Genomic DNA, 16,117 nt, shown 5'->3' on the forward strand with positions numbered 1-16,117 from the left:
CGGGCGCGGAGAAGGAGGGGGGGGATGCGGCGGCGGCTCGGCGGCACCCGCTGTCTACCCGCGCCTCTTCCCGCGCTGGGCTGAGGCGGCTCCGCTCCGGCCCCCCCCCACCCCGGGCGGCGGCACCTGCTGCCGGCAGGCGCCGGGCCGTATGAACAATAGGCGGCGGTACCGGCCCCGCCGCCCCCCGCAGCGCCCGGCTGCCGCGGGCGCCTCCCCCTATGGAGCAGCCTCGCCATGGAGCCCCTCACAGAGCTCAGCCAGGAGGGCGCGGGCGGCGGGGAGCCGCCGGGCGGCGGGCCGCTCTGGACCGCCGTCTTCGAGTACGAGGCGTGCGGCGAGGACGAGCTGAGCCTGCGGCCGGGGGACGTGGTACAGGTGCTGTCCCGGGACTCTCACGTGTCCGGCGACGAGGGCTGGTGGACGGGCAAGATCGACCAGCGCGTCGGCATCTTCCCCAGCAACTACGTGAGCAGCGGCGTGCAGGGGGGCGGCCCGGAGCTGCGGGCACGCTACCCGCCGCCCCCCGCCATACAGCGTAAGGCCACGGGGCGGGCTCGGCGCGGCCACTCGCCGCCACCCGGCGGGAGGGAGCGGGGGATGAGGCCCGGTCCGACCCTCCTGTGGGCCTGTGTGCGGGACCGCCATGGGCGGGAGGGGGGGGACGACCGGAGCAGTGGGGTGGGATGGGGGCAGCCCCGGCGCCGCCCTCCCGAGGTCCCTGAGGGGAGGCCTGGTCCAGCCAGGCCCTTCTGTTGGCCCTGAGGGGAGCCGGGACCGCCGCGGCGGGGGAAGGCCCAGCCAGGTGGGGAGGCGGAGGGGCCCGGCCGGCGGCGGAGGGGGCAGGGGCGAGTGGGCCCCGCGGTGGCCCTTGGCTGCGGTGGCCTGGCCCCTCAGGCCCCGGGGCCGCCCTAGGCCGGCGGCCCCGCTCGGCTGGGCCAGGGCCGCCCCGGGCCCGTCGCCCGGCCCGTTCCCTTTCCCACCCGCAGCCGCATTCCTGCTGCTCCAGTGCCCTTCTGCCTTCCAGGCTAGCGCTCCTCGCAGCGGAGGCCGAACCCGGCTCAGCCTGTTGGCGTTTCACCGGCGCCGGGGGCAGTTTCCCATTGTTAAACCTGGTGCTAAACCTGGTGCTAAACCTGGAAAGGGGCTGGTAAATCTTCACCAAACGGCTGAAGCTTGGTGGTGGTGGGGTCAGCAGGGGCTCTGGTGACTCTCTCTTTAAGAATTATCCTTAAGGAGAGGTTGCTGGATAGGCAGCGGTCGCTTTCTGCGGTGTTGATTCACTGCTAATACTCGATCAGTATCTTCCTTTCTCCTATCCTGAAGCTTATTATTTCTGACTTAAAAATTCCTGAGTTGACTTGTGTTACCAGGTTCGTCCTTAGCCCTTTGCCTTCTTACAAGTTCTGTTCTCAAATACCCGTGAATGAGTTTTATCCAAGTTTGGGTATCTGGGCGTACCTGAGGGTTGCTTGACTAAGTTGTGCTGCTGAAGGCACGAAGGGATTGGTGGGGGGCCACTTCACCTCTACATTTTATTTTTTTTTTTAGCCACTATGTACAATTATGGAAAGAGAAACTGTGGAATGACTGTTTCTAGATCCTGTTATCTATCACTATAGACAGTTCAGGCAAGAATAAAGCTTTTTTTGGAGGGGCAGAGAAAAATCTCCAGACTAGTAGACTTTTTCTCCCAAGTAAAAGGAGTGAAAAGATGCTTTGTCCTATCTAGGACATACCTCCAAGGAATACAGCTAATAGCTCTTTTCTTATTCTGTGTTCTGCTTGAAAGCATTTAGGTGAGAACTCCGTAATTCGTAGTATTGCCCTTGGGATTACGAAGGGACTAGGTTGGGCAGTGGTGGTGGTTTCTTTAATGCTGGAACAGTACAGGTAAATTATTTTCTTTTTGCCACATGCAGAAAATACTGTGAATGCTTATTAGGTTTTGCCTTTGAGATAATTAGGAGAACCATTTCTACAGAACTTCTTGAAGCCTCAGGTCCCCTCCTGTTTTGACTGTTCAAGTACAGGCTTTGTAACTATGGATTCTCCTCCCTTGTTGCTCTTCCTATGGTTTGATAGTTCAGGAACAGTTGTGGAGTTGCACCTTCCCCCTTTATCCTTGTCTTACCCTTGTAGAGCCACAACGGGACTATACTACTGCTGTTCTCTCAAGTCATTAACCGTATGCTCGTGACAGGGTAGAATTTATGGCCCTCCAATAAGTTTTTAATGTGCTGAAGGAGTACGTTTCTTTTTTCAACTGTTTACTTATTGGACTACGAAGTATTACATTTTTGCAGGAGCAGTGCAAGGTGTCGTTCCAGATGCGTGCCTCAGCACAAGAGCTATTTTTAGTTGCTTTCCTAAAGCTTGTTCTTCATGTCTGATGAAGGTTTTGGAGTGTAAGTCCTAGAGATTCTGCTTCCACTGAGCGCTGTAGTAGTACAGCTGGTAATTACATGCTCTCTTGCAGCCATCCACGAAGTGTGCTTGAATCTTACCTCTGTGGGGGTACCACCAGTGATAAAAGTAGCCTGTTGAGGCTGTCAGCAGTGGGCCAGCCCTCATCTGCCCTATAGGCTCTTACACACTATGGACTGAATTAAATAGCTTAATCGTATGGTATAATAAATGCTGACTAAACAGCAACTATTTTGCAGTTGTCAACATGGCCACTGGTCCATGGAGTACAGGCCCTGTAATTCCTTATCGGTCCCCAGAGGAATGATAGTGCTTCAGTTCTTAAATTCTAAGGCAAAAAAAACGCATGTTAAACATTCCCACTGCCCTTACAGCCCAGTACAGCATGTCTGCCAAGTTAAACTGGAGTTTAGAAAAGGGGTTAGTACGTTTGGAAAGGTGAAGAAAAACAAGTATTTTGTGCACTAATGTAGCTGTATAACTAAGTCTGTGAAAATGAAGAAACTAATTCAACACATAATACTTAAAAAAAAAAAAAGCCAAACATAATAGAAAACAGAACCAAACCCCTTTTCTGAAGATGAGTTGTTCTTTTTCTGGTTAGCCTCCTCATGAGGGTCAGCTGGCCAGCCTGCCTTAAGGAAACATAAATTTTCAAAGTAAAGCTAAGGTGATACTTACAAATAAAAGAAAACTTTCTGTGCAAAATAACTTGCAGTGTGACATGTTAAATTTCACCTGGAAGTATAAATCTCACAGCTTTATCTCCCAGACTTGTTCACTTGTGCATCCAGCCAGGGCGTGGTGGTGTTTTGGGGGTGGGGTGGGGTGGTTTTTTTTTTTTTGTTTTGTTTTGTTTTGTTTTTTCCTGAAGCAAAATGGGTGAGAGCATACAGAAAGGGTTTTGCTTTCCACGTCCTCCTTTGCCCATCTCCTTCATCTGCCTGCCACCTTCCAGTCGCACGTCTCTCTCGCACCAGCAGCTTCTGGGCGAAGCTGGGCTTGGGGCGGGGGGGGGGGCGCGTCCCGCAGCCGCCGCGGCGGGGGAGCTGTCCCTTCAGCACCGCGCCGGGCCGGCGGGGAGCGCTCGCTCAAAGGCCTTTTGCCCCCCCCCCCCCCCCATTGAAAGGCGCGGGGGAAGAGCCTGGCGGTGAATGCCACCAGAAATGGTGTGTGCCGGGAGTTTCGGGGAGGGTCTGTGGATCTTGCTTTGTGGCTTTCATCTTTGTTAGTTTTAATTGACCTTGTCCCGAGGAGCAGGTTAAGTGAGCTGAAATTCTACTGACTGAAGGTGGTAGGGCTCAGCATCTGATTTCTTTAGCTCTTTTATCAGTGAGAAATATCAGAGCGGCTCCTTTTGTGTATTCTCAGTGGCAGGGTAGTCTCATATCTGGAGTTACTGTTATTGAAGTCTTGTTCTAAAAATGTCAGTGTTTCTGGTCAGATTATACTCCTTCATCTTCTAATCTATAGCTCATGAGCATTTGAACACTCAGGCTGCAACTGCAGGAGTGAAACCTTCTTTATTGTGTACATCCTTGAAGTTCAGAGGGTTACCCAAAAGATGTACTCACAGTAACTGACAAATTATTTTTGTGCTCTGGACTGGAAAGGGCATTTCCTCCTTTTGGAAGACTTTCCTGGTCAGTTTTCTGTCTTGCTTCCCGTTAATCTTTTGTTCATGGAACACTAGGAAAAAGAGCATAGGCATCCTTATTACACTAGCTAAGGATTCAGATGTATTGTCTGTACTGATATAATCCCTATATGTAGTCAACTCCTAGCTCATAGGTTTGACTGACTTACAAAAATAAGTCAGACTTCTAAAAATCATGTTCAAGGAAGACAGCTCAGAGAAAAAAACAAAAGTCTTCAGCTTGGCTGTGGAGAGCAGAGTTCGTATTAAGTCCATACAGTTTTGTGACAATGTCTTGTACTATAGGCTTATACTTAGGAAAGACGTTTGATTGGAATAAGTAAAATACTTAAGTGGTATCTATCCTGCTCCTTTGCCTTGTATGACTATGTAATTTCTCTTAAAAACAGTGGAGAGTTCTATGTATACAATCAATAACTACAAAAACCCGTAATATGATACAGTACTCTGGATTAAGTACTCTGGATTAATTCCTACTTTGAGTCCATTACAGACAACTTTTCCTCTTTCCGCTAAACAAAGCAGGGAAACCATGTCAAATTTGGGATTTTAAATGCAGGAAAGTATTAAAAGTCTTGGTGAATTTCTGCTTAAATCCTTGCAATGTGGTATTTTTCCTAAAAACTTTTAAAAATTTCATTGACTGTAATTGGTAACCACCAAAATATCAGACAGGATAACATCAATGTTATCTCACCAGTTGCCTACCACTACAGTAAATTAGCCATCAACATGTTTTCATTGGTCAGTGTGTGGATTTTCCATTCTACATTAGTATTGGGTGGGTTCTTTTGGCCATCTGTGAGCATAAACTATGTTTAGTGTACAGTTAGTTGTACAGAATACATTTTCTCACCCTTTTTGCTCCAGATGCTATTTGTGTGCTGAATTAAGACATGTGCATCTGTAGATTTTTACTATACAATGCCAAGTAGCTACCAGTTACTGTCGCAGCCTATAAAGTATAGCTGTGAGTGCATGGAATGGAAAATGATGATTCTGTTAATTCATACAGTTTCTGTAATAAAATTACTGCATGCATTAGTAAAAAAAAATGTTTTTCTTATTGTTAGCTCTGCATACTCAGTATGTGGTCTGATCCATCTGTTTTTCACACCATTGTCAGTAGTGTCAGAATTGGTTAACAGATCTCTTGTGGGGAATGAATTTGCAAAGCTTTAGAGATGTGGAAGAATAAGCGTGATTTGGGAAGAACTGAAAGATTGTTAGTAGCAGTTGAATAAAAGGCATTCACATAAGGGACAAATGCAGGAGCAGATGCATTTTCTGTTGAATTTTAGCTATGTCACATTAAGCACTCTATAGTGAAATCAGTGAAGATTAGCCTCTGGATGTGTTTTTCTTTTTTGGAAACTTAAACCCTGCCCACAATGACAGTACAAGTATGTTAAGAGAAGGCTATTTTATTAAGTGTGTCGTTCACCACCGTTAGGTCAAAGGCATCACCATTCATAGTGAGTACTTCATACAGGTCTTATGGTACTGCAAGATCTGTTTTACCACACTATTTGGCAGTGAAGGATTGTCAGAAGGGACTACTGCTTTCACTTGTATTGTTTAGGAGTAAAAATTGATGTTTCCTCCAAGGGTGAGGTTGGGCAACGTGAACCTTCAGCTAATGTAAATGGCTGTGTAGTTGCTAAATGTTTACATCTTTTCTTTTCTTTTTTTTTTTCCCTCTTTCCTTAGTCCTGGAGATCGACTTTTCAGAGCTTGTTCTGGAGGAAATCATTGGCATAGGGGGCTTCGGAAAAGTATATCGAGCTGTATGGGTAGGAGATGAGGTTGCTGTCAAGGCAGCTCGCTATGACCCTGATGAGGACATCAGCCAGACCATTGAGAATGTCCGCCAAGAGGCCAAGCTCTTTGCAATGTTAAAGCATCCCAACATCATTGCCCTCAGGGGCGTGTGTTTGAAGGAACCTAATCTTTGCTTGATCATGGAATTTGCCCGTGGAGGATCGCTAAATAGAGTGTTGTCTGGTAAAAGGATCCCTCCTGACATACTGGTGAACTGGGCAGTACAGATCGCGAGGGGAATGAACTACCTGCACGAGGAAGCAATTGTTCCCATAATTCACCGTGACCTGAAGTCCAGCAACAGTAAGTGCTACACAGTGAACAGCCAAGGTGCTGAGTTATGGTTTTGGAAAGAAATTGTACAAAGAGAAGAGGGGAGTAATGTTAACTTGGGAATCCTTCTTGTGAACCACTGTATCCTCTAATTCAATCCCAGAGGGGTTTATTTTTCGACAATATGGTCTTAGAGACCACAGGAAACATGTAAATGCTTTCACTTTGTAAAAGCAACTTAAATCATTGGATGCAAAAGCAACTGTAAACGGAGCAGGCTTCTCTAGTAGTTCATGCATATACAATGTCTCAGTTTTATTGGCATTTCAGCAGGCTCCTGCATGCTGGAAAGTCTTGTTGAACTTAAAATGTGTAATCTCTGTCTGTTTGTTGGCAGGATAAATGCTTCTTTGGAAAGATGAAAGCTTGGGAGCATTTATTTCACTTGCTAGATTTTGCTGTATAGTTGAGATGCAAGCCTGTTTTCCTTATGGGAGATTTAACCCATCCCTGCTGAATTGAATCTTCTCTCTATCCCTCATAGAGCTGGTGTTGACAGAAACATTAACTCAGGTAACTTAAATGTCCCGGTGGGTGCCCTTGTACACCCAGGACTTCAGCTGATGTTCATGGTGCTGTATGTGGGATGCAGCTGACCCATTAGAGCATGGGGACTGAACTTTGGTAGTTACGATTCTGGAAATTGCAGTGAATGGCTACTCTAATACTAACAGCGTTATTGTCCACCTGTTTTTTTATATATTGTTTTTGTAGTGTGTGTGTTTTCCCAAACTTGAAATTGCCTTGAAGTCATTGCCATTGCGTGTATAGAACGTGATTTATGAGTGTGGTAGCAAACTGCTGTAGTAGTTTTACAGATCGCCATCTCCTTTCCTGATGCCTGCGTGCAGCTGTTTAGCCTTTCTCTCTGCTTGTCTATGTCAAGATGGCAAGAGCAAACACGTACCTGCGTGTTGGCTGCAGTGGTTTAGATAGGTGTGTTACTATGAACTCATTTTCATTTATGGTTTGAGTTGAGAAACGCTAGGTACTGGGTGGCTGGGATGCGGGCATGTGTTCCCTTTTGCTCTGAGGGCAGTAACATCTAGCAAAGAGGTCTGACAGATGGGAATTTTAATATCTTAAATAGATTCCCTAGAGCTAGCATTAACTATTACAAAGCTGTAAATTTCCAGGCCTTGCAGAATCTTCCTGTTTTTTTGGCCTCAAATCTTGTGGCAGTGAATTTACATAGTTTGTTATGAAGGGGGGAAAACAAAAGTATTATTAACTCTTGCTTGTCAGTTTGAAAATAGGAGGTATGAGAGCTTTCAAATTAGTTTCAATAATATTTTTCCTACTATTAAAGTTTCCCTTTTTGTTAGAGTAAGGCAATCTTAATGTCTAGAAAGATTTCCTAATATCTAAACCCTTCCCTTATAGATGGAAGTGTACATGGGCATATTGATAAATGTTGTAAAATGCAGGAGTGGCTTGGTTAATGGATGACTGGCTGCATCTGTGAATAAGAAATAGTTGCCTTTAAGTGTTGGGCGTTTCCTCCTTACCTAAGAAGGTATTTACTTGCTTAATTTGCTAACAGACCATTAAGACCTTATTGCTTAATGCTATCTGAACATTTTTGAGGTTTGGAATGAAAGTTATTTCTAAGATAAAAAGCTGCTAGCTCCGTTATTTCACTGTTTTATTCAAACTACAGCCTGCTAGTTGTTAAAGGGAAACTCATCAACCAGAGAATCAGCCCAACTGGAGGGACACCAGCGTCACAAACCACACACAGATATGGATGCTGGAAAACATCTGTACTGTCAGCAGCAAGAGTAAATGTCTCTTGTCACAGTGAATCAGCAGTATGTAATTGTGCTGCACTGTAAATTGTCGGTGAGAAGTTGAGGGTTTTGCTAAATATTTTACTAGAATTTTCCTCATTTGGGAGGAAGCAATAATAAAGGAAGAGGAAGAATGAGTGGAAATGCCTGTGGAAGGATTCAGAAATGTCCCGTACTTGGAGGGGAGAGGTAGAGAATTTGCATGGCGGTTTTGACCAAAGATACCATCAGATCTAGTACAGAAATGATGGCTATAGGAAATTTCTAGCCCAGCTAAGTCTGGAGAAAGCAGTACTACATTTGGGAAACTAAATAAATGTAGGAGCTGGGACTGGAGAGAAGAACTTCAGATATTTTAAGGAAAATTCATTGTTTTGTAACTGTTTTGAAATAAGATGAATTAGCAACCTCAGGTATGGGCTTGACATATTACAACAGCTGTTTGCTTTAGTTTGGCAATATAGAGTTCTTCATTCTGTGCTGTGTGGTGGAAGAGAAATTTTTAAGAGTATATACTATTTTAAACATTTGAAAACACATGTTCTTTTCTGGGTGTATCTATAAAGCAAGTATCATAAATACTGGATTATGACAAGGGAAGAGGGGACTCCTGATCTTTTTTGTTTGGTTGGGTTTTTTTTTTTCCCCAAAAAGTGTATATTACCTACACATGGAAGTAGACTTAACTCATGGTTATCTATAGGACAAACAACTTTGGATTGCCAAAGTCATGTCTCTCCTGAATACTGTGCTACTGCATTGCTGAAATAACTTTTCCATTATATGTAATGAGCGTCTTGGAAACTTCTCTGCTCTGTTTTCTGTAGAAAGCTTTTTACAATTTTTTTAAAGATTAGTGGACTAAGTATGTTATTGCATCCTGATTTACGTATGGCTTGTTTTCTGTGTTTTTCTGATGTACTTGGTTTTCTCAATTACTGTGGATAATCGAGAACAGATTATTTTGTTAGCTTTGTGCCTGTAGAATTACAAGCTTGTAGCATTTTCTTTGCACAAGTTACCACCCACTGATAGGCAGTGATGTGTCTCTCGAAGGAACAGCTTCTGCTTGCAAGAACTTGGAAAAGAGTCTTGCAGACACACTTCTTTCATGTACTAAACATCTACAAGTACTGTAGAGCTGTCATGGGAGCATCAGCTGTATTATCTACTGATTGGTACTGCCTACGCTTAGTAATAGAGAGTGATTCTCAGACTTCTCATCTTGCCTTCGAGCGCCAGCTGGGACCTGCCCTATCCATCTGAAGCTGCAGGATGAGTTAGTTGGGGAGTTAGGGAACAAGATGGGGGCAGTGGGGAAGAACAGAGTTGCCTTATTTAAAACCAAATTTTCTACTAAAATAGAAGAAAATCAGAAAATCTCTTGCTTTCAGATGTCTGCCTCTTCTGAGGCAGATACAGAATACATAAAGACAGTACTTCATGATGAACCTTCTTAGAAGGTCATGTTACGTTTTGAACAGTAAAATAAGTGGACACCTTAGTACAAATCTTAGAAATTACCCTGTTATAGATGCATAAGGACTTTTAAAAAATCCTTTTTAAATCTAAACCATTGCAGGTTTGTGGACTCAAGTAGTAGGTAACAAAACAATGCTCAGAGTAGTTACCAACATTTTTTCATGGCATAGTAAGGAACATTAGGTTTTGATTGCTTTGGGAGGTAACTTCATCTTGTGTAGGGACTGAACTTCAGGGGATTATTTGAAGAGTCCAGGAGGTGTCTGTTTCTTGGGATTCTCCTTGTCAAAAAGCGCTCTCCAAACCAATTGTCTGTTTTCCTTCTTTTGTTCAGAAAAGTGGATGTATTTTTTTCTGTTCCATCATTTTTCTTCATTTTTTATCCTTTTCATTCTCATAACTGTACGTTTAATGCTAATACATTTAGAGTGTAGGAAAAGTGTCCTATGTGTTTGAAATACCACATTTGTTTGAGGCAGATTTTTATTGTAAATCTTGGAGGTTCTGAGGGCTGCCTGTTTCATTGCTTTGGGGATGCTATCAGGAAATGAGTACAAAATGATCTTTAGAGAACAAATTGCACACCCGTGATTTATTTTTAGAGACCCTGAAGTTCTTTTTCTGATTGTTAGTTCAGTTGGCAGTGAGTCTGGTAGGTGAGTGTTCCAGTGGCATTACCAACTCGCATGTCAGTCCTGTAACTACATAAGGTAAAGAAGATAACTGAGGAAAGCTATTTTGTTCTTCTTGTGAGGAGATAAGTATTTATATTTTTTTTTGGCATTTGATTCAAGAGATTTAATTTACTCCATATGCAAATTAATCTTATTAATCTGACTGAATCCTCTCTGGCTTCTTTTTCTTTTCATCTGGTGATATTGCTGACTTTTCCCTCCTCAGCTGCTTATTGGCGCTCCACTGAGCGTATGTTACAGAATTGATAGTAGGCCTCTTCCAGTGTGAAGGCTCCTAAATAATCTAAATGCTATGGAAAAAAGGCGGGTAGGAATGCTCAGTGAAGTTATCTGTGTTTAGAACAGCTCTTAGAGTTTCCCTTTCTCTTATCTTTTGAGTGTCATTTCTGGCCATAAGAAGGTGCTTGGTCTATAATGCTTAGAATCAAAAAGGGCAGTCCTGTTGGTTTTAGTGAAGTATTGTAAATGATGAGGCTGTTGGTTTCTATTTGTCTGTCAATGTTAGATACGCCAGCATTGCTATAGGGATAACGCCAGTTAACTAATGCTGCGGAGAACTAGCAAAAGCATATTTGCCTTTTTTTTTTTTTTGACTGGCTCAGCAAAATATGCTTGCTATTTGCACTACATTGAAAGATTTTTTGCTGAGGGTGTTCATGCCAGTTAGCAAAGTGCTTTATAAAAGTCACCATGTTTGTGTTCTACGAAGTGGCACAGAAGATTAGCAGCAAAGTGACATGGCCAAGGTCAAAAAAAAGAGGTAAAAACAGAGCTTAAAATAAACCCCAATAATTCTTTTTCAGTCAAGTCAGTAGTCCTTCCTTTTCAGTTCTTTGAAGGTGTTCAGCTCTCCTACTTCTTGGACCACAAAGGTAAGCTTGTGGTTATCCTGAGATTCAAAGCTTAAGAATTCCAAACTCTGCTATAGCTTTGCTTATTTATTTTACACAGTTGTTAAGACTTTTTCTGTTTTTAAAGATGCTAATAGACTTTCACGTGGTCTCTGGACAGTTCTTCTAGGATGTACAATATTCCTTGTTCTTTTTTTTTTATTTTTTAAATTATTGACAGAATTTAGAAGCAGGGATTCTTTGCGACTAGTTCAAATCCAACCCAAGGACAACAGGACTTGAATGTTGCATGTCTTGATAACATGTGATTAGTTATCTTAGTCCTTGTTGGAGTATTCATGTCCCAATCCATTCATAATTGACACTCATTTGTTGGTCTTTTCAGAGAGGGAAAAGTACTTAATGTAAACCTCTGTCTGGCAGCATCATAGAGGAGAGCTCTTTCAGGGTCTGCTTAAAGTTTGGAAGTCTGCAGTATTATTGCTGCTTCGGGTAATTCAGTGTAATTTGCTGACTAACTCTCCAATGTTGTACCTTCTATCAGAATGGATTTCCTTTGTCAGTGCAATTAAATGAGTGTGAGTAATGCTTCATGTTAAGTAAAGTGAAACTATTTCAATGGCATCTGAATGCTTTACACTGGGTGAATAATTGATCTGGCCTTAGTTGGGTGGTCCCTTGCTCTGTAATAGAAAAGTGATTAAAATGTGAGAATTTTTTTTGAGGGGGGGACAACAGCTGCAAGATTAGTTTTTTTGCAGATGTTCTCTGCTTCAGTTCAAGGAGTGAAGATCAGTAAACCCCTATTTTTATCTTTAGTTTTTTTTAGATTTAAAAAGCGTGTGCAGTAGAAATCAAGCCTTTCAAACAGCCTCAATATACTCCTAAGGGTGATTAAAGATGACTTTTCAGGTTATGCCCTTAAGCAATTACCTGATTCTATGGACATGCTATATGATATTGCTAATGGTGCATAACTCCTAGTCCTGGTTACTCTGCTTATTCTGTCCCCCCAGAGAATCAGCCTTTGTGCTGATATCCTGGTAACTTGTGGTTTTAAAAAATTCCAAACAGCTATAATTTTTTGCATGTGGTAATTTGATGATGAAATTCTTGCCAGTAATGCTACAGCTTTTTGTTGAACAAAATGGAAAAAAATAATACAAATTATGTGTTATTAGTTCAGAAGATGTAAATTATGCCTGAAAATGATGCTAATTTTTATGTTGTTGAGACACTGGGAATTTACAGAAGTAGGGTGACAGTTTACTTTGTGTTGTGGTGGTTGGTTTTTTTTTTCTTTAGCTTATCTAAATTAGTTCAACTACTTTCCTCTCTGAGAGGTTTGACAGATGCTTTCATGTTGCAGTCTTATTTTCAGTGTGTTTTAATAGATTTCTGAGAGTTCCAAAAGGAAAATATATCTCCTGTAAACGGTTTATTTTAGTTAAATATGAATTGATGTCTTCACTGTTAATTGCAAGTCAAAAATAGAAAGACTTTATGGAATAAATCTGATGTCCATAAGAACACTGGTGGTCTCCTGCTCACACCCAGTAGCAAAAAGGCAATTTCACAAATGGAATCCTTTACCTCTGTAGACAATAATGGGAAGAGTTCCTCTCATTTTTAAGAGGTGAATTTGTGTCTATTACTTTTAAAAACCTAGCTAATATCCTTTTCATGTCTTTGTGCCACTGTATATCTTTTTCTGCAGGGTTCTTTCTGCTCCGAATTAAAAAATAACCAAGAGTTATGACACTAAGCACTTTGTCCAAATTGTGTGTATGGAACCATAGAACAGATACAAGCAGATCTGAGCACCGTCATACAAGAGGTGTACCTAGGCATCTGTGTGCTGCTTCTGTGAATTCCCTGTCTGACCATCTGTGGCAGAACTGGGATAAATCTTTGTTTTTCTGAAATTTATAAGTAGCAAGTCAAGAGTGAGAACAGCCACCTTGTGGCATTTCTGGGAAGCTAGAATAACTTTTTTAGCTCCATGTTGGGATTTTTTGCTGTTGCTCCCACGTCAATAACCTTAATTTGAATTCTGAGAGACTTCTGTCAGCAGCTGCACTTTTGCTTTTCTCATTAAACAATTTGTTTCAGAATTTAACCATATCTGAAGCAAACGAACTCACTCTTGAAGCATTAGAAGTTAAGCACAGTCTTGCTCTTTGAAGTGATGATTCATCACCCAAGATGATTCCTTAATTTTAAGTAATATTCCATTTTGAAAATGGTGCATATTCCCTTATAACAAGACAAGGAAAGCCTTAAGCTGTTTGAAAGAATACAGGATATAACACGTGATTTTAAGTAGCTGCTTTTTGGTACATGTTTACTTTCTGATTCTAGGGTAGTTTCAGTTAGATTGGTATGACTTTGATTCCCAAAAGGTTGCCAAAGTTGACCAGCGTATCTGATAATTGCTTCTTAATTGTCTGACTGCTAATGGAAAGGTAAATTCAGCTTTCCTCAGACCCGAACTTCTAGATACGAAAAAGAAATAGTAACAGAACCTCCTGCACTAAGAAGAGAAACTACCACAAGGTATGAGGATTTATAACCGTGTTGGTTGGTTTCATCAGTGTTTCTTAAAATCAGGGATAAGAGGACTTGCTCACATGATAGTAAATCTTTGGGTCCCAGCCTGTAGAAGAGTCATTATGGTGGTAATGGCAAGATGGTGCAGCGTCATTTAGGGTTCCCTTCAGAAGGAAGCAGCCAGAGGACAGACAGCCCTCCTGTTAGTGTTACGGCCACACGCAGCCCTTCCACTCCATCTTCTAAAAGCATTGTTATATAACAAATGCTTGAGTAATAACTTCATTTTTTTTAATTAAAAACAAAAATACTCTCCCAAAACACCGAACTTTATTTAATTCACATATAGATTCCAAATTATCTCTGAAATCCTATATATGCTTTGAATGCTGTGCTACTTAAGCCCTGGATGACTTTCAGAGCTACAAGCCAAGCTCCTAGTTTGCTGTACAACATCTTCCTCTGACGCTTCATCAAACAGGCTTCTGGAATTTGCTTTGGCAAATCCTAAGATTTGCTGTTTGTATTACAACTGGAAACCTTCATTTAAAATGTGGAGATTCCTTGTGGGTTCTTGGGGTACTAAGAAGTGCTAGTATGGATAATTGCTGTAAAGACAGTATTTTTAAGGGCAGTGGGATGTATGTGAACCAGGCCATGTGGTTCACCTGCCACAAACGTATTGCACGTTTTCCTATTGCTTCTCTTCCTTGAGCATAGGCCAGGGAAAAGATGTTAGAGAGATTAGTCTTTAGTTGCTTTTGACTTTGCATTGTTCAAGGATTCTGAAAATAAGAAAAATTACATAACTTTGATTAATAGAACTCAGTATGCCTAATTCTGCTTGTTGAAGTGTTATCAATCTTGCCCTTGGACTTACTGATTTGGTTTTTCTTGTTTGCTATAGTCGGTCACGTGGTGTGTGGCTTTGATATGACTATGATTGTCTGGTAACTGGGTAATACTCCTAATGATTCATCAGGGTACTGTATAGTCTCTCTGACCACAGAGTAAGCTGGGTCAGAAAACTAACAGAAATCTAACACGTCGAAAAGTGAACAGCTTTGTGATAGCTTCACTGCACAAGTTGTTGTCTTCCATGGACTTTCATTTGCAACAGTGCAGGACTGCCCTCTCTCAGCAGCTGGCAACTTGTTCTGCTCAGCTTAGGGTAAAACTCTGCAGTATTCAAGAAAGTCTAAATTTCACTGTTATCTGTAACTTGGTGTCGATTGTGCATCTCAGAGCCTTTTAACTTTTGTTTTGATGAATGTAAATACACCTTTCTTCCTTTTCTTTAGGTATTTTTAATTAAATCTCATTAAAAAACCCTGACACCACAAACCACCATAAAACCCAGCTTCTGGGGTGGTTTGTGCTGCTGTCTGTGAAGTTTTTACGTCGTCCTTGCCTTCTAGCTTATGGAGTACCAGCTTATTCCAGGAATGAATAATACTTGGTGTTATTGACCGTTTCATAGACATGTCTTAATTGTAGCGCAGAACTGTTTTGCTCTGGCTTCTTTTTTTCATCATGAATTTCACGTTTCTATTTGCCTGGAAATGGCTCCCACTGAACCAGCATTATTATTAAATCCCTTTTCAGATAGTCTCTTGAGTGACAGTTAATAAATGCCACTCGTGATTCTACTCTTCCCTTTCCTTTTTTCGTTGTTGCCTAATACAATTCTTGATTTGTTGCAAGCTTTCAGACTCATGATTTGGTGAAGCACTGTGTTGGGTACAGATGTAATTATGTTTTTCCCTTGGAGCATTTAACTGATTATGAAGAGTTCAATAATCCATGCCTGAGCTAGAAGGTTGCTCCAATGGAACCGGTGTGGTAGGATTTAGTCAGAAAGCAGAGCTCAACAGCTCCATTTTTTTTTTTTTTTTTATTTTTTTGTGGGGGGAAACTCACCTGAATGTTCTCCAGGAGCACTCAGAGTGTTTTGTACCAGATCACTAAAGCGCTAAGACTTTTTTTCAGCTCGGTTAGGTGAAAGGATCGATTCTAAATATATCCTGGCTCTGGAGGCCTTTCCTACCCCCTCCCCCATTATGCATTAGCTCTTTAGAGTTACTGTACTGCACGGCTTAAAATCCGAGAACTGCTGTGCTGTCACATCCATCACCTCCTCTAGCTTGATCGAAGAGGACAGTCAGCCAGCTTTATGGATTTGCTGAACCGTCACGCGTACCCAATAATTAAAAAGCTTTTGCTTCCAAGGTATATATATCTTTTTTTTCTTAAAATGTGTTGTCGCTGGACAGTTAGTAACAGATAAAATATTTGCTTATTACTAGAGACAATATTTGTATTCTTTGTTTTTTTGCTCCAAGATGTAAAATTTTGAGTGAGTTAAATTCTGTGCTCTACAGGATCTTATGCAACATTTAGCCTTCTGCACCACAGACAAATAATTAGAATAAAGATGCAGCCCTACTGAAATGAACAGCAGAATACCCAACAGAAGGTAGGTAAAGGCTGCATGTGGAAAGCCCGGTCTCA

General features: G+C 42.0%; 1 protein-coding gene across 1 annotated transcript in view; it reads left to right on the plus strand.

Moving 5' to 3' along the window:
* The first annotated feature begins 237 nt into the window (after positions 1 to 237).
* The window catches only part of MAP3K9 (mitogen-activated protein kinase kinase kinase 9), a 49,426-nt gene continuing 33,546 nt past the window's right edge, over positions 238 to 16,117 (plus strand). Inside the window, exons 1-2 of the mRNA XM_074149008.1 lie at positions 238 to 538; positions 5,795 to 6,208. Coding sequence (XP_074005109.1) covers positions 238 to 538; positions 5,795 to 6,208 — 715 coding nt within the window. The remainder of the gene's footprint in view (positions 539 to 5,794; positions 6,209 to 16,117) is intronic.

This window comes from Numenius arquata, chromosome 6 (genome assembly GCF_964106895.1).
Source record: "Numenius arquata chromosome 6, bNumArq3.hap1.1, whole genome shotgun sequence".
In the NCBI taxonomy this organism is placed as follows: domain Eukaryota; kingdom Metazoa; phylum Chordata; class Aves; order Charadriiformes; family Scolopacidae; genus Numenius; species Numenius arquata.